Source organism: Protopterus annectens, chromosome 1.part2 (genome assembly GCF_019279795.1).
Source record: "Protopterus annectens isolate FY-2018-M chromosome 1.part2, PAN1.0, whole genome shotgun sequence".
Lineage (NCBI taxonomy): Eukaryota > Metazoa > Chordata > Ceratodontiformes > Protopteridae > Protopterus > Protopterus annectens.
In genome coordinates this window covers 242,319,062-242,344,314 of record NC_056727.1, presented here as the reverse complement: position 1 = coordinate 242,344,314, position 25,253 = coordinate 242,319,062, and the positions used below count along the sequence as shown (strand labels likewise).

At 40.7% G+C, this 25,253-nt stretch overlaps 1 protein-coding gene across 7 annotated transcripts in view; it reads right to left on the bottom strand.

Annotated features, from left to right (window-relative positions):
* Positions 1-25,253, bottom strand: part of MEIS1 (Meis homeobox 1) — a 575,725-nt gene that overhangs the window by 8,923 nt on the left and 541,549 nt on the right. For 4 of the 7 annotated variants that reach the window (XM_044055841.1, XM_044055816.1, XM_044055805.1 and 1 more), the window contains exon 10: positions 4,855-4,913. In XM_044055841.1, the coding sequence (XP_043911776.1) occupies positions 4,855-4,913 (59 nt within the window). Of the gene's footprint in view, positions 1-4,773; positions 4,914-25,253 lie in introns of all 7 variants that reach the window. The other 3 variants (XM_044055794.1, XM_044055783.1, XM_044055825.1) reach the window with 1 other exon arrangement.

Below are 25,253 nucleotides of genomic sequence, written 5' to 3'. Positions count from 1 at the left end.
TATGCCAGCACAGCTAGCTGGAATTTAGTTAAAGAATTATATGTTATTTGAATATCAAACTATTTGCACATATGTTTGTGTTGAAAATGTATTTGCAAAGTTGCTTGTGTTAAAAAAATGTATCAATAGTGTGTCCTGCTGGACAGAGGAAGAAATGCACATGTATTATTGTAACTGTTTAAATATATATGTTTTCCAGACGATACTGGAAGAGAAGAGGTTAGTCTCAATCCACCTGACTTTGGAAAATAGTAAGAAATTAAATTACTTAATTTAGACCATAAAGATTGCATCTTACAGTTCTCAATGCAGTCAGAGACAAGAAGTCTGTACTAGACGTTTTCTGCATTGTCACTGGGGTGAACTAATTGCTACTCTGGGAGGATGGATGTTTGAAATTGAACCTGTGGGTCAGTTACTTGGAGCAGGGGCATGAACCACTGGTTTCACAGAGAAAATGGTAGAGAACATGGCTTTGACACTCAGCTGAGGTCTCAACTCTATAGCTGTGCTAGTGGGGAGTCTTACTGTGGAGCCGGACAGAGGATGAAACCCAGGCCCCAGACTGAGTGTGTTCCCTATGTGCTCTTAAGGGAAACTGTGTTTGATGCAGAGATCTCCATCTGGAAATACTTGATGCATCCATTTTTGTTCCAAGTGAATGTCCCTTTCCAGTGTCAGTGGTGAGGAGTCAAGATCCTTGTTGACTGGCCCACAGTAAGGACGTCACAAGTGCCACAAAGAGACACTTAATGAAGACATCCTTTATACCTACTATAATCTATGTGCACTGTGCTTTGCTCTCTCCTTACGTTATTGTCAGCATCTTTCCCCATCAATCACTGTCACATATCAAATCTAACAACTAGCTGCTACCAGATTTGGTTAATTGTGCTGACCCTGCCCTCTCCAAAGTGCTTGGTTTTTCAACTAAGCTGTAGTCTTTGCTTATATTTATAAATATCATCATCAACACCCATTGAGCTTACAGGGATATACCAAAAAAGCAATCCGGTGACTCTATCAAGGGTCTCTATTACAACGTCGAACTAAAACAAGTTTGAACGTTGTAATATCAAACCCTAAAGTCCAAAAGTTGAAAATAGTGAAGCCACGACACATCGACTTTTTTTCCAGGGAAAAAAATTGGTGGGCCGTTTTTGGGGCTTTGCTATTTCCTCCACTGTGATGCGATCTTGGAGTTGGTATATTTACGTAGGGGAGTTTGGGCACAGCCCCCCACGTTGGGGGGTGTGGGGGGTGAAGTCCCCCACTTTAGTTTAAGTTTAAGGTTAATTTTTTTTTTTTTTTGTCACGGAACAGCGATTATTTTCCCTGGGAAAACAAATCGCTGTTCTGTGTTTTCAGTTTTGTTGGGTTTCAGACCATAGGGTTTGATATTACAATGATCAGACTTTTGTAAGTTCGACGTTGTAATATAGATCCATCTATCAATGCCTTCTGCCCTGTGTTCTCACACTGAGCATGACCTTCCAGTACCCAGGATACATTCTACTACATTACCATTATTTTCATCAGTGTTTTTACTAATTTCCTGTTATACAAGCCACAACCACAAGGAGTGCAGCTAATAATCAGTGGTTTGGTACCTTTAAAAGATTTGTATCTTTCCAATGCAACAAGTTTGATGCTGATGATTTCTTTTCTTAGTGAAATATTATCCTCATCACCCTGTGGTACTGCCAAATTACTGACTCTTCCTGTATCAATGCTCGAGAGCACTGAACAGGCTTCTCTTTCTACCCTATTTTCAGCAAGCTTTTTTCCTCACTACCTCTATTATACCTACACTCTTCTCTGTTACATCAGGAAGAGGAGAGTTAATGGCACATGTAATCTGTTTGCCTTTATCCACCTGAACCATTACGCCACTAGTGCATTTAGGTTGCTATTTAGGTTCAGAGTGCAGGTAAAACAGCTAACATTTGTATTAATCTAAAGCTGCTTGCAAGACATATCAGATCATCTAGAAAGTCTGCCTTTAAAGCAAATATGCACACGTACCTGCTTTCACAAAATGACTTTTAATCATCAGTGCTGATGTGATAAACCTTAGTGCTGAAGCAGCTATTTGGTTTGTTCTAAAAGGTTATGTGAAATATAAATTGAAACATATAAAGTGGCATTTTCCTTTACTTTGTCAGCATTACTTTGTTTGTGTCTTTTGGCTTTTCCCGGTTAGGGGTCGCCACAGCAGAACTCCAGTCCGCTAATGATTGGCAGTTGATTTTTACGTACCGGCTTGCCAGGCCTGAAGGTACGGCCATTCACGCATGTCTCCACGCAGAAGACGCTCTAGCTGAGAATCGAACCGGACAGCGTCTTACTGTGAGGCGACAACGCTATTGCAGCACCACCACCGCGGGTACTTTGTCAGCATTACTACTAAACCAAAATAAATGGTGCTGTTTTATATAGTAACAAAAACTGACTAATTTAAAAAATGATTAGTTTCATTAGGGAACACAAAAGTGCAGAATAAATTTAATTTTTACACTTCAATGAAGCCCTACACTGAATCAATGCATCACCAGATACCACTGTGAAGTCTTACAATGCATCACCAGACATTACAGTGAAGCATGAGTCTGAGTCACTGAGTCAAGAAATGGTGCAGTGAAGCCTGACTCTGAGTGAGTACATCACTAGATGCTACAGTGAAAAGTGATTCTTGAGTCAATGCATCGCCAAACCGGACAGTAAAGTGTGAGTTTAACGAATTGCATCCATCACCAAATGGTGCAGTGAAGCCTGACTCTGAGTTAGTACATCACTATATGTTACAGTGAAGCCTGATTCTGGCTATGTGTGTCACCAAATGGTGCAGTGAAGCCTGACTTTGACTAAGTGCATCCATCACCAAATGGTGCGGTGAAGCCTGACTCTGAGTCAGTGCATCACCAGATGTCACAGCAAAGCCTGAATCTGACTAAGTGCACCATCAAATGATGTAGTGGAGCCTGACTCTGACTAAGTGCACCATCAAATGGTGAAGTGGACCCTGACTCTGAGGCAATGGATCACCAGATGTTACAGCGAAGCCTGAATCTCACTAAGTGCACCATCAAATGGTACAGTGAAGCCTGACTCTGAGTCAGCACATCACTTGATGTTACAGTGAAGCTTGACTCTGACTTGGTGCACAATCAAATGGTGCAATGAAGCTTGACGCTGAATCAGCAAATCACTTGATGTTACAGTGAAGCCTGACTCTGGCTAAATGTATCACCAAATTGTGCAGTAAAGCCTGACTTTGAGTCAGCACATCACCAAATGTTACAGTGAAGCCTGACTCTTAAGTACTCCATCAAATGGTGAAGTGAAGGCTTACTCTGAGCCAGCACAACACCAGATGTTACAGTAAAGCCTGACTCTGGTTAATTGCATCATCAAATGGTGCAGTAAAGCTTGACTCTGAGTCACTGCACCAACAGATGCTGCAGTGAAGCCTGTGTGTCAGTGCATCATTAGATAATACTTTACAGACTGACTGAACCAGTGCATCACCATATTGTAGTCAAGTCATCCAAAAATGAATCAAGGTTCACTGATTTTCATATAATGAGAAGTATAATTTAAAAATGTCTAAAACTACCCCAAAGTATTTTTGCACACACCCCTGCCCATATGTGGGTTCACATCCCTATTTCCTACTAACTTATATTTAAAAACAATGTTAGTGCAACGACTCGCACAATATATGTAATTTTTATGATCTGCAATTAAAAGGAATCAGAGAAAAGCTGTTCAATGACCCTGCAGCAATCAGAGTGTAGTTATAATCTTGGGTATAACATATATTCCCGCATGTTTGTTGAAAAACAAACAAGCTACAAGAGACAGTGACACAGATAAAAACTTAATGAAAACACAACATGTTTTAAATGAAGCAGTTCTTTGACAAAGCAGGCATGGATTTTGTTAAACTGGATATGGACTATCTGCTTTTATGTATTTGGAAATAGCATGGACAGAAGTTGTAATTCGGATTATTCTACCAATCTACATTGCCATCTTACACTAATTAACGTAATTTATCAATTCATGTATACATCAGACCTGTTAAGGTTTTGAGGTTAAATGAGTTGACATTATTACTGATTAAAAAAGCAGCACTGAGTGACAGATGGAAAACAAAATGGCAATTATTGATAACAACAACTACAGAGTTTAGCAAGAGAAGTGCTAATATTTTCTCTTGTCACAAGATAACATAAATGTTTTTCACATCAGGATACAGTAATAAGTCTGTTAGAATTTTATATATTTTATCACAGTTCTCAAAACCCAGAAAATGAAGAAAGGAATAGATAAAAAAGGATAGAAACCACTTACTTTTGTCAGTACCTGAGGTGCAGGATTAACCATCCATCCATTAAAAGCTACCTCCAGAAATAAGCTGCCTTGGGTTATTGAAGCACATAAAGGTCTACCTCAGTGAATGTCTTTGAACTTTACTGAGTCCCAAAAGCAGTCCTGACCCCTTTGCCCTTTGACAGGTAATAAAGTTTACAGCAATTCCACACCAAGCCATGCACCAGGGAGTGGTCAAAGTAGCAGAGAGCAAAGCTGGGAAGGAAAAAAAACTCATAAAAATTAACATTAACCTGATAATTGTGCTCAAAATTTAAGTTATTTGCCTTATAAAAAAACTTTGTCCAAATAATGTTATTTTGATTAGTGTTGTTATGAGAATATATTGATTTTTTTTAGTTGCCAATCACTCCCAGCATTCGTTTTTAATTTATTTACCAGGTACTGGACCTCCCGGTGAATGGCTTGAGGATGGTTTTCGCCTGCGTGACTTGAATACAGTTACTACTGGGGACTTGCCTGCTCGATTGGATTGATCTATCATAGGCTGGACTATTCTTCTCCTAGCATTAATGAACCTGCAAAGAGAGAAAAATAAAGAACATTGTTAGAATCTTAAATGAAACCTCACTATAAATTTTAAATTGAATAACTGCAGACCTTAGTTCTTCAAATCACTGTATGCCGATTTACAAGTGTAGTAAATCTCTCCAGCTGTCATCTACAATTATACGTCTTGGAAAATCTTGTCTTGAATTATGATTACTTGCTTTACCACATTTGGACTCTTCAAAATCATTTCTTTGCATAACAGTTTACTTTACAGGATGGAATACCAGTACAACCTGTTTTAGCCCTGTGGGAGGCAACATAATTTGTGCAAAGAATGATCATAAGGACAATCTCCAGGCTCTCCACACCAGTGATCATTCTATCACAGATCGGCTGAATAAATGCATTTTCACTAACCAAGTCCTTTCACTGCTTGCTTTGTAGATCTTTAATTTAATTTTAACGCGCAGTGGTACCACATATGTTGCAATGATGGTACACTGCTGAGACAGAGAATGTCTGGAGTTTTACAACCACTGACTTGTTCTGTTGAGGGAGAGTTTGGAGCCTTTTTACAGCTTTCTTTTTTTCCCTCTCTTTTTTATGTAAAGACAGAGGTCAAACCGAGGTTAGGGCTATATACATACCAGGCTTCTAATTCCAGCATTCCTCTGGAATCCATTTTGCCTACAAGTATACTGCGAGCATATTGTTATAGGCAATACCAAGCCAATTTAAAGCAGGCTGTAAAAAAGACCTCTTAACAAAGGACTTTAAGCATAAAAGCAAACATATACTGTACATAACAAAACCAAAACAATTTCCAAGGAACAACGGTGTTTACCAATTACAGAGAGAAGTTTTCTTTAAATAAGTACTCGATATTGTGGCTTCACTTTCTTTTATCATGAGACAGATAAAATTGTAACAGTGTACATATGTGGCATGAAAAATACTGTAGTTTCTTTTGCTTCAGTAGAAGTTTAAACTGTGGATTTGTACATTTGTTTGTGTCTTTCGGCTTTTCCCGGTTAGGGGTCGCCACAGCGGAACTCCGGTCCGCTAATTATTGGCAGTAGATTTTTTACGTGCCGAGTTTGCCAGTCCTGACGCACAACCTGCAACGAAGTTACGCCCATTCACGATTTGTACATATTAAATGAAAAGAATCTTCACAAATTACGTACAACAAAAGAGATCCTACACTATCTGCCTGGTTAAGAGAAGAGCGACATAATGACTTCTTAAGATAAATTCAGTGATGTGAACGCTATTAGCACGAACGTGCGAAAGGAGAAAGCGATTTACAAGCAGTACAACCCAGTACTGTCAAACCAAAGGACTAACATTAATAGGGTAAAACCAATCAGTCTGACATTCCTAGTGAAAATGAGATATTTTCCAACATAAATAGGAACTGAGATTATCAGAGTACAGGCAGTATAATGCTAAGAAACGTTTTCTTAATGGCTTCCAATGAACCACTGATTTAGTCCCACTGACACATTTTTAAACAGGCTGAATGAACTCATGCTCTGCAAAATGTGTCCTGAACATACCTCTCAACCTATTAGCACAAGAATCAGGTAAAAAAAAAAAGTAATGGGGGAACACAATGCAAAAAAAAAAAAAAAAAAAAAAAAACAGGGATAGGATTTTAAAAATTGCTCTTATAAACTAAGACAAAATTACTAGGATAACAGGTTTCACATTAGCATGTATTTTTCTGAAAGATATGAAGTCTGCAACTCAATTTGTTTGTGATTATCTAGTGGTTGTAAGCCTCAATGCTTTGCTAGAAAACCACCCATTTTATGAGGGACAGAAGTAAATTTGAACATTCCTCTAAGCTGAGTGGACAGTTGAGAGGTATGCATGGTATACTGTTATATAATGCATGTATGTGCTGTTACAACAGACAGTTATCTTAGCCAGGGGACGTTTGTGTAGTGAGATGTAGTATTAAGCAATCTGTCCACACTACTCACTCCCTGCATCCCATCATACATCCTTAGACATTCCACACAATCAGGGTGTACATTACAAACACCATCCCTAGACATTCCACACAATCAGAGCCCACATTACAAACACCACCCTTAGACGTTCCACACAATCAGGTCCTCCATTACAAACACCATCCATAGACATTCCACACAATCAGAGCCCACATTACAAACACCACCCTTCGACATTCCACACAATCAGTGCCACCATTACAAACACCATCCTTAGACATTCCACACAATCAGGGTGTACATTACAAACACCTATATAAAACAACACTATACCAACCACAGCTGCTCTCTTCTAAACGCAACACTTCCCAAGTGCCTCCCTAGACTGACAAGAACTTAAATTCAGACCCTGATTCAAAGCCCATCTTATTAGCCAAAGCCAGTGCCACTGTCTCAGTTTAGGCCACATCACTTAGGCACCTCATTTGTCACCCCTAACCATTTCCTTATATGTCAACCTGGACAATCACTCAAAGCAGACGTTAAGCATCCTTTCACATGTGCATAGCCACCACAAACCATTTTCCTTATACACTTTCCTCTGTAATCACCCAATGCAGACATTAGACATTTAGTAACTATGTCCATAGCCCCCCTTTTCTTCTTAATCTTTCACATTTTCTAAAAATACCTCCTCTATCGCTTAACAGTACTTCTTCATTTATCTACACTTTCTAATTTATGGCTACATACTAAAATTGCATCTCTACAAAATTCCACTGTAATGGTTTTGGCTTTTAATCAATGTTATTTTTTTTGCTGCTGGATAATATTTACCCCAGGCTGGGTCTGAGATTGATCAATTTTTGATCAGCTTCCTACTCTGGTACATATGAAAAAGATCTACATTATTACCCATAGATAGATAGATAGATAGATAGATAGATAGATAGATAGAAAGATAGATAGATAGATAGAAAGATAGATAGATATCTCTACTTAAGTTGACTGAATGCCATTTATGTCAAAGTGCATAATGTCGAAACAAATTATTAAACATTATGCATGTCGACATGTGCATGTGACGATAATTAATTACACCGCATGCAAAACTTAAAAAAAAAACACAAATAAAGCTGTGTTTTTCCAGGGACACAAGCCATCCTGCATGCCTCATTCCCCCTGCTAATTATATATTCTAACTCCAAGATCATACAGTCCCTGGGAAAAAAAGAGTACATTCCCCAGTCTTGCATGCCTGTCATCCCTCTATTTAGCGATCTTGGAGTTGGTATATATAATATGCAGGGGGTATGGGAAAAAAATGGAAGAAAGTGTTTTGTTGTATTTTTTTTTGTTTGTTTTTTTTTTTGTAGCAGCCAGTTTTTCATTGATGTAAATTTCGGGAATGTGACAGTTTGGTGGTATCCAGTTTTGGTGTTCTCGTGTTGCTGCTGTGTTTTTCATTAAAGTAAAATTTTGGTGATCCAAAGTAGACCTATACATATATATATATATATATATATATATATATATATATATATATATATATATATATATATATGGGTCTACTATGGTTGACTGAAAACTCACTTGATTGAAAATGAAATTACTAGGACCACTTCACTGAAAGCTCAATTCACTGAAAACTCACTTGACTGAAACTAATTTCGTTGAAAGTTATAAATGGCCTTTTCCCCACTGTAGTGTGACCCTGGAGTTAGTATATAAAGTAAGGGGGGTATTTATTGCACATGTAAGTATCACTGTGTATAGTTTAAAATATTTATAATATTTGGGGGGATATGTCCCCCACAACCCCCCTTACTTTATACACTAACTCTAGGGTTGCACTACAATGAGGAAAAGGCCATTTATAACTTTCAATGAAATGGGTTTCAAAGAAATGAGTTTTCAGTGAAGTGAGCTTTCAGCGAAGTGGTCCTAGTAATTTAATTTTCAGTCAAGTGAGTTTTCAATCAACCGTAGTAGACCCATATATATATATATATATATATATATATATATATATATATATATATATATATATGTGTGTGTGTGTGTGTGTGTGTGTGTGTGTGTGTGTGTGTGCGCGCGCGCGTGTATGTATATAAAACTTATGTGGTAGAGTACATAAAGGCCAGAATATCAGAACATCCTTGTTGTTAGTCATTTCTTTATAAATTACCTTCAGAAATGCTTAGGAAAATCATAGTAAATCTCTGGGTAAGGCGGTCACTTCTACTAGTGTGCTGGGATAAAGGACTAAGACCCGGGAGGCTAAAGTATGAATACTGTCTCAGGAACATTTTGAAACTGGCATGGAGAAAGGAAGCAGTGATTGAGCTTTGCCAGCTCACCTGTCTTCAGGGGAGGCAGCAGGGCACATGTCCAGGTGTACACTCAAATGGTAGGATATTTGATGGAGAGCGCAGAATGTACGGGAGCACTTGCTTTGAGGAGATACATCACTCACAAGAAAGTGAGTGACTAAGCTTCACTGGCACGCTCATTGCACAAAAAGCCAGGAGCAGTAAGAAGCATGCACGTTAGGGCTGTCTACACAAACATGAAAAAAATCACAGCCACCCCCTGACAGGTACCTAATGTTGCCTCCACTTGGCCACTGTCGCCCTCTAGGTAATGGGGAACTAATGGGCTGATTGCTAACAAGGCAGACAATAACCATCAGGTAGAGGGAGCAAAATGCAGCATAAAAAAAAAACCTTTGGGAATAGTATTGATACACTCTCTTGTTTACAGACTATGTTCCGTTATATTTAAGATAATCAACGCAAAACAACAGCACTATTGTCTTCCTTCTTTAATTCCTTCCTTTTACTATATTCAGTTTTTAAATTTGTGGTACGACTTGACTATGTAATTTGCTCGCTGCACAATGTGCACACGGTTTCTTAAGAGTTTCCTTAGAAATGTCTACCTACTGCATGTGCTTTGAAAAAAAATGGACCGATTTGCTGACCCCAGTGTGACTACTCAGTCAACATGCATGCAAACAAACAAATGAATAAGTAATTGAAAACAGAAACGGTAACTCCTTCTACATGCGGTGAACGACTCCTTATCAATGTTTCGTAACTATTTTTCTTTTCTTGCCTGCTGACCAGCTACATGTTTGAAATGGAAAACTTACATAAAAAGCACCAATTCATTCATTGCTTTGATAAGTTTCCTGAAGCACTACATTTTAAGGACCCTAAGAAAATGAAGAAGTAAACATTAAAAAAAAAACGCTCTGGCTCTTTATTGTGACATATTCAGAAGCATGTATAGAGCAACAAACAGTTGTGAAATTGCTCTCTGTCTTAAAGCAAATCACCAGCATTTCAGGAAAGATTTTATATAATGCTTTATGCTTTAGTACTGTGAAAGCTGCAGCTATCTTCTTTACATGTAGGTTTCAAAATCAATTATTATTATTATGATTACTGATTTTGTTTATTTATCTTGAAAAGGCATCTACCACATTTACATTTAAGTATTTATTTAGACTACAAGAACACAACTTCTCTGATTTTAACATATATAATCTGTTCACAGTCTTCACAAGTACATACACTTTTAATAGTTTGACGCACTTTAAGAATCAAATAATATATTTCTTTTTCCACCCATGCACCTAAAACAATGCAGAACACAGAAACACTCACAGGTAACTAACTTTGTAGAGCTGCATCTTTTTGCTTGCACCACACCACACAAAACTGAGACTTTTGTTCTGACAAAGGTTTCTCTCTGCTTGTATGACACTACACCAGTCAAAGGTTGCAGAGTTTTGGTTTCTTCTGTTTAATGTTGATAGTCTTTGATGCGGGATGGAGGACCACTTTACTATATAAATGTTTACATTCTTAAAATGTAAACTTTTTTGTTGATTATTTGGAAGGTTATGCCTTGCGCCTTGCATATCATGCACTGCATGATGAAGAATCTAGATTATTGTTAAACATCATAATGTTAACATGTTGTAAACAGTCAACAGGAAAATATACACTCCTGATTCAAAAATGTGGAACTGCTATCAGAGACAAATTTATAACACAATTGTTAGTGAGATCTTGGAATAGGTTACTTCTGAATATAAAATACCGTGCCACACTTGATATATTGAAAAAATAGAGACTATTTTTAGAAGCAATCTATATTCTTCAACCTTAATTATGAAACTGTATGACACAAGCAAACTTGTCGCATCATAGTTAGACGTTGCCCGTTCGATTCTCAGAGCATCTTCTGTGTAGCGACATGCGTGAATGGGCGTTCCTTCGTTGAAGGTTGTGCGTTAGGCCCGGCTAGCCAGTACCTAAAAATCTACTGCCAATCATTAGCGGACCAGAGTTCCGCTGTGGCAACCCCTAACCGGGAAAAGCTGAAAGACACAAACATGACACATGCAAACATAATGCAACATTCACAAACAATGGGACTGTCAGAAGCCATGTGTGGATTTTTTAGGCATGTATGTACTATCTGTACTCATCTTCTTATCTTATAAAATATTTTTAAATTCCCCAAACTGCTTTTAAACGTTAAATCTGACCCTTCAGGGTTAGGTGTAAAGCAAGATCCTTTCCACTAAGGTATGCTGTCTTTAGTATTAGGTATCATCACGCTTCAGGGCAAGCAGATATCTTCACTAACCCACACCCATTCAGGTCTCATTCCACAATCGTTTTTTTTTTTTTTTTCGGCTACAACTTAAAATATGTGCACAGATATTTCACTGCAAGTCTGGGCTATCCAAGGGGGTTATTGCATTTTTATCATAACTTGGAGAGTACTTAAAGAAACATTACATTCACGATGATAAACAGCCATTTCCATTATTCATTATTCCGTGATTCAAATGGTAAGTTCCATTAGGTGCAACTTCCCATTATGGAGAATAGCTCAATAGTGTTGGTTTGTAAGTGAGCTGGTTAGAGGACCTAACTATGAAACAATAAAAGATAAACTGCCAAATACCAGATTGTGGAAATAAATTCTTTGAATTGGTTAAGTCATCAAAGGCGAGGATGTTACTCCATATCAAGATGTACTTGTAGGGGCCACACTCCACTGCACTCCTTTCACAGTTCCATAACTTTTGAGTTTGTCCACCCTTAGAGAAGAAACCCTCGATGCCGCTACATAAATGCTCTGAAGTGGTCTTAAGAGTCTTGATAGTAATGTACTACTGATTTACTGACTTTGGTTCAACAAACATAGATTTGGTACTTCGTCCTTTGAACAATCATGTACCATGCTTAGATCTAATACCCTGTGAAAATGGAAGCTGTGGGAATCAGACAGAAGTGTGTAAGGTAGTTCATTCACACATCTTTTCCTAAATCACTATAGCAAACTGCCATGTCTGAATATTGAGTAAACATTATTAAAAAAAGAAGGAATGATGAAAGACCATTTACTTTCACAATTGTAGAAAAACTATAACACATTTTACATATACCTGCAGGCATATTAAAACATACACAATGTGTTCAGTGTCTTCTGTCATGTGAACTTTATCCTCTTATAACACATTTTTAAAGACCCATCTTGAAAGACAAGGGACCATTTTAACCCTTGAATTCACAAAACCAGAAGTTGCCTCTGCTACTTTTCCCAGTTAATTTTCCAGCAGTTTATTTATGGATAAAACCAATGACATAAAATCATTATTAGGTTGTCAACTCGATTACAAGAGAAGTGCATCTGCTTCCACGGTAAACTTAAATTGTCGTTCTTTCACGAAAAAATCAGTAGTTTGCAAAAAGATACAACTATTTCATTTTATCAGAGATTCTGTGCATTAATATTTGAGTAATACAAATATGATATCCTCACTTAGTTTGAAATTTCTGCTTACACCCATTTATCATCAAAATAGATACATCGTTGCCTAATTCTTAAGACTCTGAAGTATTCTTACATGCACTTATGGCATGGTCATATGTTTGCATGCCTGTGGGGGAATTCAGCAGCAAGAACATTTTCCTTCTGGACAAAGTAATAAAAAGACATTCTTGCTCCTCCTACAAAGAGTCAATCTGAGGTCAGCTCTCCATCTCTGTGTCTGTTTAAATAAACTAGTCCAGCTGTTTGTTTCTAAATGGCCCTTTAACCTTTTGTCCAAGCCTCCTTGCCACTGTAACTGAGTACTTTGTTTTACATTCAAATACACCACATACACAGCAAACTGCATAAGATGATTTTGAAAGAAAACTTTTTATTTGAAGTAATTTGAACATTCTAATGGCACCTATTTTAGCTCAATACACATCAATAATTCCTTGGGTTGAATTCGATATATATATATATATATATATATATATATATATATATAGAGAGAGAGAGAGAGAGACACACACACACACACACACACACACACACACACACACACACACGCTCACAGAAATAATTTGATATGGTAGCTTCTATGCTGACATATGACAGAGTATTACAATTCTTTACAAATAATTAAATATGTTGTAAATAAAGCTATGCCTGACATTATCAATATATGGCATACCTCTCAAGTATCCAGATTTTCGCAGAATGTCCAGATTTTTGGCTCACATTTTTGGTCTGTTCCTCATAAAGTTTGTGGTTTTCTAGCAAATCACTGTGATGATCTGAGGTTTGAGGTCACTAAATAATGACACATATTTGAGTTTCAGACTTCAAATCCTTCAGAAAATGTACATTAAAACAAACCATGTTATTCTAGTAACTTTATAAGTTTATAAGAGCATATTTAAAATATGCCCCTATTTGTGGGCCTTTGATTCTGTCAAGCTTTGTCCAGATTTCTTGCACTAAGAGGTTGAGAGGTATGATGTGGAGTAGTTAATGCAAGTCTACAGTCTCTTTCTATGTATTTCTCTTTTTTGCCCTCCAATGCAGTTTTCTTGTTTGCTCTATTGTGAGCCTAGGTCACAGCTGGAAGAGCATTATGGCCATTTCAACCACATGGTTAAACAATTAATTTTACTTATAAAGGCAAATGTGTAGATAGGTATACATACATTAGTTCTAAAGAACATGGCAAGATTTTGTTATTCTCATGGTGGATGTAATTAATGGATGGTGCTACCTAAGCAATGCTGGTTTCTCGGAATACGAGTGTACATCAAATTACACATAAGCAACTTTAACTGAAAAAAAAAAATGAAAAGGAAACAGCTTAACTCTGAAATTATGGCTGTTCCAGTTGAATGTCTTGCAATCATAGAACAGCATACTGCTGTATTAAGTTTCTAAGAATGATAAGGACAGACCCTATCTCAACTAAAGATACATTTCAGACAGTAGTGAACAAAGTAAAGTTCTGCCATAAGACAGGTTTGTGCCACCAGGTTCAATGAAGCATACTGAAAAGGGATACCCACTTATTGTCAAAGTCTGAAAAACAATTCTCAGAACTTCAAAACAAGAACGGCACAAGATTCCTGTAGAGAATGTTTCAGTAGATCATGGCTACCTAGGTTACGCATTGACTAAATAGTGGAGTCAAAGAAGAGACAAGCGGTAGGAGGGAGAATGTAAGTTTAACTTTTTACTTTTGTTTTCGACCTTTTCTCTTTCCTTCAGGTTTGTGCAACCTTATAGTAGGTGTATTCAGAGACTGCATTATGGGGACTCCCCCTTATATCAGGGATATGGGGGCAGGGGCTTGCCCATCCACAAAAAAATGCATGTTTTGCAACCTCAGGAGTTTTGCTGTTGTTAAAGTGTGCCCTCCAAAAGCTTTAGGCATTTTACTTTACATGACTATCTACTACTGACCTAACAACATATGATTAGTAACAGTAAACCCTATTGTAAGTTATAAACTACAACTACATACTTGCTGCAGAAATGATGACACCACTCCATAGGGTTTCATAGGTTCATAGATTAGTACTAAGCTAACTGCCCTTGCGAGCCATTTTAAGTCTAGCCAATTATCCCTTGTGAGCCTCAAACCCTGCACCTTGTGTTTTTTAAGGCAAACACCTTAACCATTAGGCCACCCTCCCAACCCCTAGGATTCATAGATTAGTACTAAGCTTGTGAGCCATGTTAAGCCTAGCCAATTATCCCTTGTGAGACTCAAGCCCTGCACCTTGTGTTTGTAAGGCAAACACCTTAACCATTAGGCCACCCTCACCCTCCTTCCTGGGTAGATTGCAGATGCCCTAACATGTTTACTAATGCAATCTGCTTTTATAAATGTTTATTTATTTACTGAATTTCTACTTGGATCCTCAGAACTGGGAAGGTAACATGACATTCAAGTTATGGTTGCTTAAGGAAAAATAAAAGGTCCTAGAAAGCTGACATAGGCTCAGATATACAGGCAATGCAATACTATTTATCTGATCCATCTTAATCAGGCAGGCTAAAAATTGTTGCCATGAGACCCTAAGGGCTGCCCCCAATCCCATAAGGTCTCCTACATCATTAGAGGAGGGCACGCTGAGATTAGTGTGTCCAAGCTGCAGCCCCCCCCCCTAAGCAGGCTTCTCCCTGTTGTGTTTCAATTACAAGCTCAGTTGATATTCTATAAACCTGCCTGGCTGATCCCTCTTCCCCAAGTTATGGCTCTTCCCATCACTATCAGCATAACATTTGTGCTGACCATGTTACAAACAGTACATCAGAATGAAATCTCAGCACATAAGAAAGTAAATGTGTAAGACCAAGTAAGCCAGGCAATCCTAACCCATCAGATTGTAGAAACAACTGCTGATAATGATGATGAAGCATAACTCTCGACTTCTTAGTGCAAGAATTTGGGACAAAGTCAAAATAACACAGGGTACAAAGGCCCACAAACAAAGTAAATACTGCCCCTATAAACTTAGAAAGTTGCCAGAAAAGCAAGATTTGTATTAGCATGAATTTTCTGAAGGATATGGAGTCTGAAATTCAAAATATCAGTCATTATTTAATGACTTCCATCCTTAATGATATGCCATAAAAACACAATGCTTTTGAGGAACAAACCAAATACATGAGGCAACAATTCGGGCATTCTGTGAAATTCTGCACATGGCAGGTATGTACTGAAATATTAATTTCAATTCCATTTAATGTATGTTCTCATATTTTATAATTCTCATTTAATGTACACTTTTACCATATTTAACAAGGCATTTATGCTTTAAAACAATTCTTTTAGAAATATACTAGCTAAGTAATTTCTTTTGGACATGGAGATCTGGGGAAAAACAAACAAATTAAAACCAAAGTTACATCTCTGACATGAATATGAATAAACACACCAAATTTTTTTTTTTTTTTTTTTAATTTTAAATTTTTTTAAAAATTGTTTTAATCTGGTCATTCCCCTTTCTGGTGTGGTTCAGAAAACAATTTTACAGGGGTATTGTGTCCTGATCTTCCAAGTACATGCTATTAAGAAAAAAAAAATAACACCCCTACTTGTTCCAGGAGTCTTTGACAGCCCAAGGGAGAGGGTTTCCTGTTGTTTTCCTGCTAAACTTAATTTCTCCTCATCTTTGCAGCACCACTACAAGCCTATGTAACATTCTGTAATACTGTGCACTGCCACTGTAACATTCTGTAATACTGTGCACTGCCATAGTGCACGCAGTGCAATAATAGCTTTTTGACATCATACCTCTCACTGGTTATCGGTTCCATATTTTTTCATTTTCAGTACAATGTACAATTTACATTAAGTTCAGAATACAATACTCCATTACATAATCACAACTTTTAAGACAGTAACTCTTTCTTGAAGACTGTGACAAACTGTGTTGGTCTTTCACTTACTGAAAACTGCATATTGCCACCTTCCCTTACGGTGCTCTTCATAAACTTCAGTCTCTTACTTTAAACACACGTGCGCGCGCACACACACACACACACACACACACACACATATACACACACACACACAACAATCTGGCAACTACCATGTGGACAATAATATCTATTATACAATGACTGTCTATTAACATTCAAAAACAAGCAAGTTGATTGGTCAGCCCAACCAGCATGCCGACTGGAAAACGAGCATATACCAATTACTATATTTTATAACTTTTTAAGTTTTCTTCACCTTAAAAAAAATAATAAAATTAGAAATCTGGACAGTCCGGAGTACGAGAGACACAGCACTGAGAAAATACTAGGAAAATCAGGTACTTTAGTCAAAACTAAAGAAATGTACCTGTTTTTCCTTGTATTTTCTCCATCCTGTCTCTCTTGTACCACTAAAGTGTCTGAATTTCAACCTTACTTAAGAAAAAAAAAGAGCAACGGAGATCTTCCTTTCTCTGTTGCTTCTTTTACAAAGAACTGATGTGCTGCATAAGCATGGGAATGTAAGTCACATACGAATGAGCAGTACATAAAAAAAGCAGCAGGGTATCCAATGAAATTGGAATAACACCAAGGAGCCATCATACAAAGACATTATTTAAGAAACGTAATTTTTTTCTTAAATAATGTCATTGTATAATAGCAATAACTGATTCCGTGGTGTGGTATATTGAAGATTTACCCACAGCTGGCTGTGTTTACTCACTTGGGATACCAACCTTGGGTAAATATTCAATATACTACACCAATGTCGTCACTTATTGCTAAAATAACTTATGTGGTAGTTTTCTCCTCTTTCTTTGCTCCATTCAATCTTCCTCCCTTAGATATCACAGTATGACATGGGTGTAACCTCTACTGACAGACATGGAATGACTTAAAGTGCATTTTTAGGAGACTAAAAGTGTTCAGAAAAATTAGAAAGCTTTTACAGTTCTTCTATTAACTTACCTTTAAATTCAGAAACTGCTATACTCTGCCTTTTTAAGTTCTTCCGGAATTTTAAAGGACTGAATTTAGTAAGCATTTTTTCACTCGGGTTTTATTTTACAAAGTGCACACTCATAACACAGGCCCTAACTTCTTGCCGCCATAGGTGGAACTCTTATTTCAGGAATATTTTAACTCCAGTTACATGAACAATCTTACCCCAGAGAAATCACCCTACATCTTTTAAGAGTTCCATAGATTAAAAACTCCAGGGTCTATATTAGAAACCCAAAAAGTCAGTGCAGCGAATGGCATTTTACATCGAAAATGCCATTCAACGGACTGTTATAGTGAGATCACAGTAAAGTGAAGATCGGAAAATTTACCCTTTTCTCACTGTAGTGCAATCTTGGAGTTGGTATATATAATTAGTGGGGGTGTGGTAGCGAGTTCGACAAATGGCATTTTTGATGTAAAAACCATTTGCTGAACTGACTTTCATGGTTCTAATATAGATCAAAACTCCAAATGTATGACAAGAAAAATTAAAGATGTAGTGAGATCCTATCTCGCCTACATTCTTGACAGATGGGCTCGGCTCCGACTCGGCCTATACTAAAGCACAAAGTCTCTTATTGGCTGGGCCAACCCCCTATCCCAGGATGCACCATGCCCAAACCCCCAGATCTCGTTTGCCGCTTCTGAAGTAAGGACGTGATCTCAACTTGGCTGTGGCTAAGTACCCTTCTTTTTTTTGATCTTTTAGGGTCGTTTTTGCTTTAGCTTTAAAAGTTCATTACCAAACAGCTATTTTAATAGATTTTCTAACTTGTGATTGATTGTGTTGTTTGTTTCTGGTTGTGGTGTGAGTCCTCTTGTTTGGTGGGCTAGGCCCGTTTGAGTTAGAGAGCCTTTGCCCATCTCTTTGAGCGTTTTAGTTAGAGCTCTTCCCCCCCTTCCCTTCCTTGTGTTTTGGTTGATTGTGGTCATGTCTTCTAAGGAAAGAGAACATAAGCTGTCCGGCTTCAAAAAATGTTCTAAATGTGGCTATAAAATGTCCTTAACAGATGGCCATGCCATCTGTTTGTATTGCTTAGGGGCTATACACTTGCAAGAGTCTTGCAGTGTTTGCCATGCTTTTTCCTCTCGTGTGTTACAGGAGAGGAAAAATAAGCTGATTTTAAGAGGTTTAATAAGACCTGCCTTTGAGGAGGCTATTTCTTCCCCCTCTTCCAAGCCCAGGAAAAAGAAGTCTTCGGCTCCAACAAGCCCGTCGGAGCCACCAGAGAAAAGAGCCAAATCCTTGTCCTCTTCCTCGGCTCCACTGCCTTCAGAGCCACAGGAAATAGGATCCATGTTAGGGTCATCTTCCTCGGCTCCATTGGTCTCGGAGTCGCAGGATAGGGACCTCAAAACTGAGTTTGCCTCGGCTCCATTGGCTTTGGAGCCGCAGGTGAAAATTTCGGCTCCAGGGTCGGCTCCAAGGTCGGCTCCTGAACCGTCGGAGCCGAGGGGCATCTCGGTGCTGGTCGACTCCTCCTCGGCTCTGACTCTTATGGAGCCGATTAGGAGTCGACATCCTAGTGTTACCTTGGAGCCGATAGGAAGAGTTTCTCGGCCCCCGTTTGTTTCCTCCAGGTCCTCCAGACTTTCAGACTCGGATTTAGATAGGGTGGTCCAGAGGCTCCTTCAGTCACCTGTTTTATCCAAATTGTTTCGGCTCCAGCCCCAAGGCCGGAGCCAGCCTTTTCGATACCATCCTTTCCTCCTCCGACAACCCTGGTGTCATCAGAGACGGAGCTCGCAGAGTCAGGTGAAGCCCCTGAGATGGTTCCGAGACAACCTGCTAGTCTGTCGGCACTGTCTTCAACTCCAACCCCTTCTGTTCCTTCCAGAGGTTTTGGCTCTCGGGTATCCTCGGCCAAGCCTGAGGGGGATTTGTCGGGGCCTCTTCTTTCGGCACCTAGTCTCCCACTTGGTGCCTCTGCTAGGGGGACCCCGACGCTGGTCATGGTCTCGCTGCCGGGCTTTTCTTCAGATTCTGGTGGGCCTGCCTTCGAAGAGATGAGGAGCACGCTGGACAATTTTCCAGTGACTTCATCGGAATCTGCGACTCCTTCCTTGGACAGGGCGACTAGAGCCCCTGGTGCCCTCTTATCTTTGGACAGCGTAGCTCTGAGGCCTGAGGATTCCTCCATGCGTGGTCCCCCCTTTTCCGAGGAGCTTTCAGAGTCCTTGCCTGAAGAGCCACCCTGGAAAAAATTGTGCAATAGGAAGCACATAGACTCCCGGATGAGTCCGTCACCTCGGACACCAACCTTGATGATGCGGAAGGGTCCCCTAAGTCGTCCTCTGACAATGTCTCATTCTCCGATGTCCTGGAGATCTTGAGACGGAGGGGCGACTGGCCGTCCAAAACCCCTTCCACGGAGGAGTTGATCTTCCTCAAGGCCTTTGGAGCCCAGCCCTCCACCTCCTGGGTGTCTCCACCCTTCGATGAATTGCTGGACATTATTTGTCGAAGGGTGTGGGAGCATCCTGATTCTGTGGAGCCAGTTCCCTCTCGCCCCAACAAATTTTTATCCGCAACCCCTGGTAAAGAATTCCTAACCAAGGGAGTTCCAGTAGATGCTATGGTGGTGGCGTCTGCCACCCAGCAAGATGTGGCAGAGGCATCTACGTCTATCCATCCTCCTAACAAGGAGTCCAGGAGCATGGATAGGTATGGGAAGCATACCCTGACTTCAGCGACATTTACCTTGAGGTCGCTGAATTATTTGTGTCATTTTATGAGGCTCCAAAGAGATCTCATTAAGGTGTTAGGGGATACCCTTTCGGGTAACGTGCCTGAGGCATTGATGCAGTCTGTCAACGCCCAGCTGTCTACCCTTTCATCTATTATTAACTCGTCCATGAGGCTCATATCATATCCAGCCGAAGGGGCGAGTAGGGCACCGAGTTTGGGCGTAGCCCTTAGGAGGCAAGCCTGGATGCGCTTGTGTCACTTTGTGGAGGCTTTCAAGTCTTCTTTCACAGATGCTCCATTCGACGGGTCTTTTCTTTTTGGACCCAAGGTGAAAGACACACTCACTAGATGCGAGCAGGAGGGCAAGACTTTGTCTGCCGTTGGGGCCCATTTTTCGCTCCCTTTGAGACCTTATCCCAAGGCTCAGAGGGGAGGAAAGATGTGGTTCAGGAAGTCCCAAAAGTCTTTCCCTGCCCATCAAAGTGACCCCCCTCACAGAGGCAGAGGAGGGGGGAACTATTCTGGAAGACATCGTCCTAGAGGCGGCGGAGGCCCCCGCAACACAGGAGACCGCAAATCTTTTCGTGGTTCCTCCTTCCAGCGTCCCTGAGGGATGGCCCAACTGTGCATCTCCGGAGCCAGTTGGGAGTCGATTTTTGGAGCATCCAAGGGCCTGGGGTTCCATCACCCAGGATCAGTGGTTGCTTCGTATCATCGCCGGAGGTTACACCATTCCCTTTATCCATCCCCCTCCACCTTCAAGGAGAATCCCAGACGTGCCACCCAGTCAGTGGGATCAAGCAGCAATAGAGGTCGCAAAGCTGCTCGAAAAGGGAGTCATCCAGCCAGTCCCCACAGACCAGACCAGATTAGGAACTTACTCAAGGTTATTTTTGGTGCCCAAAAAAACAGGGGACTTGAGACCCATCCTGGACTTCAGCCACCTAAACCGTTTAGTAAAAAAGTCCAAGTTCCAGATGGTCACGTTACAGTCCATTTTCCCATTGCTGGAAAAAGGAGTATGGATGTGCTCCATCGACCTCAAGGACGCTTACTATCATATCAAGATAAACCGAGCATCCAGGATTCACTTATGCTTCCATCTGGGAGCCAGTCACTTTCAGTTCTGGGCCCTGCCCTTTGGTCTCACCACAGCCCCCAGGGTGTTTACCAAATGTCTGGCAGTGGTGACGGCTCACCTCAGACGTCTGGGATTCCAGGTGTTTCCGTACCTAGACAACTGGTTCCTCTCTGCCCCCACCAGGCATCTCCTCACTCTAGCCGTGTGTGCCACCATCCAGTTGGGTCATTTGTTAGGAATCACATTCAACTGGGAAAAGTCTGTATTGCTGCCATCACAGTGTGTTGCCTTTATAGGCGCAGAGCTAGACTCTGTGGAGATGCGAGAATTTCTACCAACAGAGAGGATAAGGATATTACAGGACCAAATACTAGCCTTGCTGCCCCGACAGAAAGCCCCAGCCAGGATGATTCTTCAGCTTTTAGGATCAATGGCCACCTCCATTCTTCTAGTCCCTCTGGCAAGACTGAACATGCGAGTTCTTCAGTAGCTCCTGTCGACCCAGTGGTCATACCAAGAACTGCTGCTATCCCACCCGATTCTCCTTACAGAATCCTGCCAGCGGGATCTTCGGTGGTGGCTCCTCCCTTCCAACCTCAACCAAGGGAGGTCATTCTGTCCCCCCCTCCTGTTGCCACAGTGACCACGGACGCCTCCCAGATAGGGTGGGGGGCATTATCTGGGCAAGACGGTCCAAGGCACGTGGCAGGATCACAAAACCCACTTACACATCAATGTGCTGGAAATGAGGGCGGTGCTCCTAGTGTTGCAGGAACTGCACACCTCTCTTCCCAAGGGTACCATCGCAGTTCTCTCAGACAATATGTCAGTGGTCTGGTACCTAAACAAACAGGGAGGGACCAGGTCTTACCCCCTTTGCAGAGAAGCCTTGAGAGTGTGGCAATGGGTGATCACTTCCCAGAGGTTTCTGGTAGCTACACACATTCCAGGGAAGTCCAATGTGATAGCAGACAGGCTGAGCAGAGTTATTCTGACGCCTCACGAGTGGTCCCTAAACAACCAAGTAGCGGCTCGCATTTTCTCCAAGTGGGGTTTTCCCTGCTGTGACCTTTTCACCAGCCCCTGGAATGCGAAGTGCAGCAACTTCTTCTCCCAGATTCTACCTCCAGGGGAGTCACCCAGGGACACTCTAGTCCACAATTGGCCCCCCGGTCTACTCTACGCCTTCCCTCCGGTCCCTCTACTACCAAAGGTGATTCAGAAGGTGACCCACTTGGGAAGCAGCATGATTCTGATCGCTCCACACTGGCTCCGCCAAGTTTGGTTTCCCTTCCTCCGGAAGTATGCGGCGGAGGGTCCTTGGATTCTGGATCCAATTCCAGACCTCCTGACCCTGCAGTCGGGTCAGCCCCATCCTTCTCTGCGGACTCTCAAGCTAGCGGCTTGGCTGCTCCACTGCCGACCTTAGTCAGACAGCATATCCTCTCGCCGTAGGTGGTCCGGATCCTGTCCTCTTCCCACAAGGCCTCCACTAAGGAGTTATATTCCAATAAATGGAAGAGGTTTCCCGTTTGGGCCCAGCGGCACAACCTCGACCCTCTGACAGCCCCGTTTCGGCAATACTAGATTTTCTGGCAACACTTTTTCAACAGGGTTCCGCTGTCTCCACACTTAAAGTACATTTGGCAGCTATTTCTAACTACCATGTTGCCTTTGAGCCCTCGCTCATGAGTCATAAATTGTGCAAGGCCTTCTTCAAGGGAGCTTGGTTACTTCGCCCCCCGGTGTCACAACCTGTATTGCCATGGGATCTCAATGTGGTTCTAGGAGCCTTGACATCTCCTCCCTTCGAGCCGGCGGCCACTTGTGACATAAAGTTCTTATCCTGGAAGACCGCCTTCTTGGTAGCTATTACATCAGCCAGAAGGGTTTCAGAGATTCAAGCCCTCTCTGTCAAAGCTCCTTATCTGATCTTTCATAAGGATAGAGTCTCTCTACGGTTGAACCAGTCATTCCTTCCTAAGGTTTCTTCTGCTCTTTGTCTGCAACAGTCTATAGACCTACCAGTTTTCTTTCCAAATTTTTCCGATGAAGCAGAATACAGACTTCATCAGTTGGATGTGCATAGACAACTGAGGTTTTATCTAGACAGGACACAACAGCACAGGAAGTCAGACCAGTTGTTTGTGGCTTTTGCGGACAATAGAATTGGCAAAGCAGTAACTAAGTCCACTATTGCCAGATGGATCAGGGATTCTATTTCATTTATTTATACATCAACGGGGAGGGACCTTCCATTTCCAGTTAGAGCTCATTCTACTAGGGTCATGGCAACTTCAGTGGCTTTCCATACCAGACTGTCTGTGGATGAAATATGTGTGGCAGCCACTTGGGCTTCTCCACATACCTTTATTTCTCATTACAAATTAGATGTGGCATCCAGGGATCGGGCGTCCTTTGGTTCCACAGTGATCAGGGTGTCTTCCAGTGAGCCTCCCAGGATAAAGGTGCTTGGGACACTGTCCCATCTGTCAAGAATGTAGGCGAGATAAGATCTCACTACATCTTCTAGTTATGTACTTACCATAACGATAGATGTATGGATCCATCTCGCCTACATTCTTACATACCCGCCCTCCTTCCCCCTACCTATTGGATCTGGAGGAAACTCTGTTGTTGAGGTTTCCAGGAAGTATTATTTGTCCTCTCCTGCCTTTGATTTTCTGGTTGGTTTGGTGCTTGTGGATGAGTTCTTTGTGGGGCAAACAAGATCTGGGGGTTTGGGCATGGTGCATCCTGGGATAGGGGGTTGGCCCAGCCAATAAGAGACTTTGTGATTTAGTATAGGCCGAGTTGGCTCCGAGCCCATCTGTCAAGAATGTAGGTGAGATGGATCCCATACATCTATCGTTATGGTAAGTACATAACTAAAAGTTCTCAACTCCTGTCTCATACTGTTAAACAAACTGTTCAAGCCTCTTCACTTCAACAGAAGGACTTGGAATTCATATTGAAGACTATATATGGCTCGGTTATGCGATAATAATATTCAAAGTAACATGGCTTCTCAGTTTTTAGTAATGCAATCAGCCTTTACAACTCAGAAGACATAATTATTTGACCTGACAGACCAAGTAAATGAGTTAAACTTAAAAGCTCAGGAAAAGGATATGCTATTACATTTCAAATCTATTCTATTAGGAATAGAGAAGATGAGATATTAAACCAAGGCCCCATCTGCCAGAGTTGGACATAGCTCAGATGAATGTAAAAAGATCCAAAAAACACTTATTAAAAAAAGTGTGCAGGAAGCTCTCCGGCGTCCTGGCCAGATTTCCCCTAATCACTATGAATACCACCTCAGGTGTCTCCTGAAAAGAGGCTAGGGGGCTAGTAGGACTAATCCAGTCAACAAAATCATAAATAAATAAATAAAACAAAGGGAAGGGGAAGGAAGAACATTAAAAATCAGACTCGGAGAAGAGTGAAAACAAAGAAAACCCAGTTGACTAGCAAACTACTGGTATGGTACAATTTCTGCCCTTCATGACAGTCAAATGAATAGGCATTCTCAATTTCCTCTTGTCTCTTTCCAGAGGTGGCTCGCCAATAACTCATTTTGTGATTATTCATTTTTTTACTCTGCAGAAAGAAAAAAAAACAAAAAAAACAAAAGCTATTCAGGACTATCTGGTTAGTCCCATCAATTACGAATGGACTCATTAAACTTAAACGAGTCAAGGACTACACGGCCAAATGACCGATGGCTACTATGCATCTGCTATGCTGCTGCACTTTTTGAAGGATCAAAGCTGAATGATAAAATATTATATTCACGCTAAAAAAAAGTTTTCCA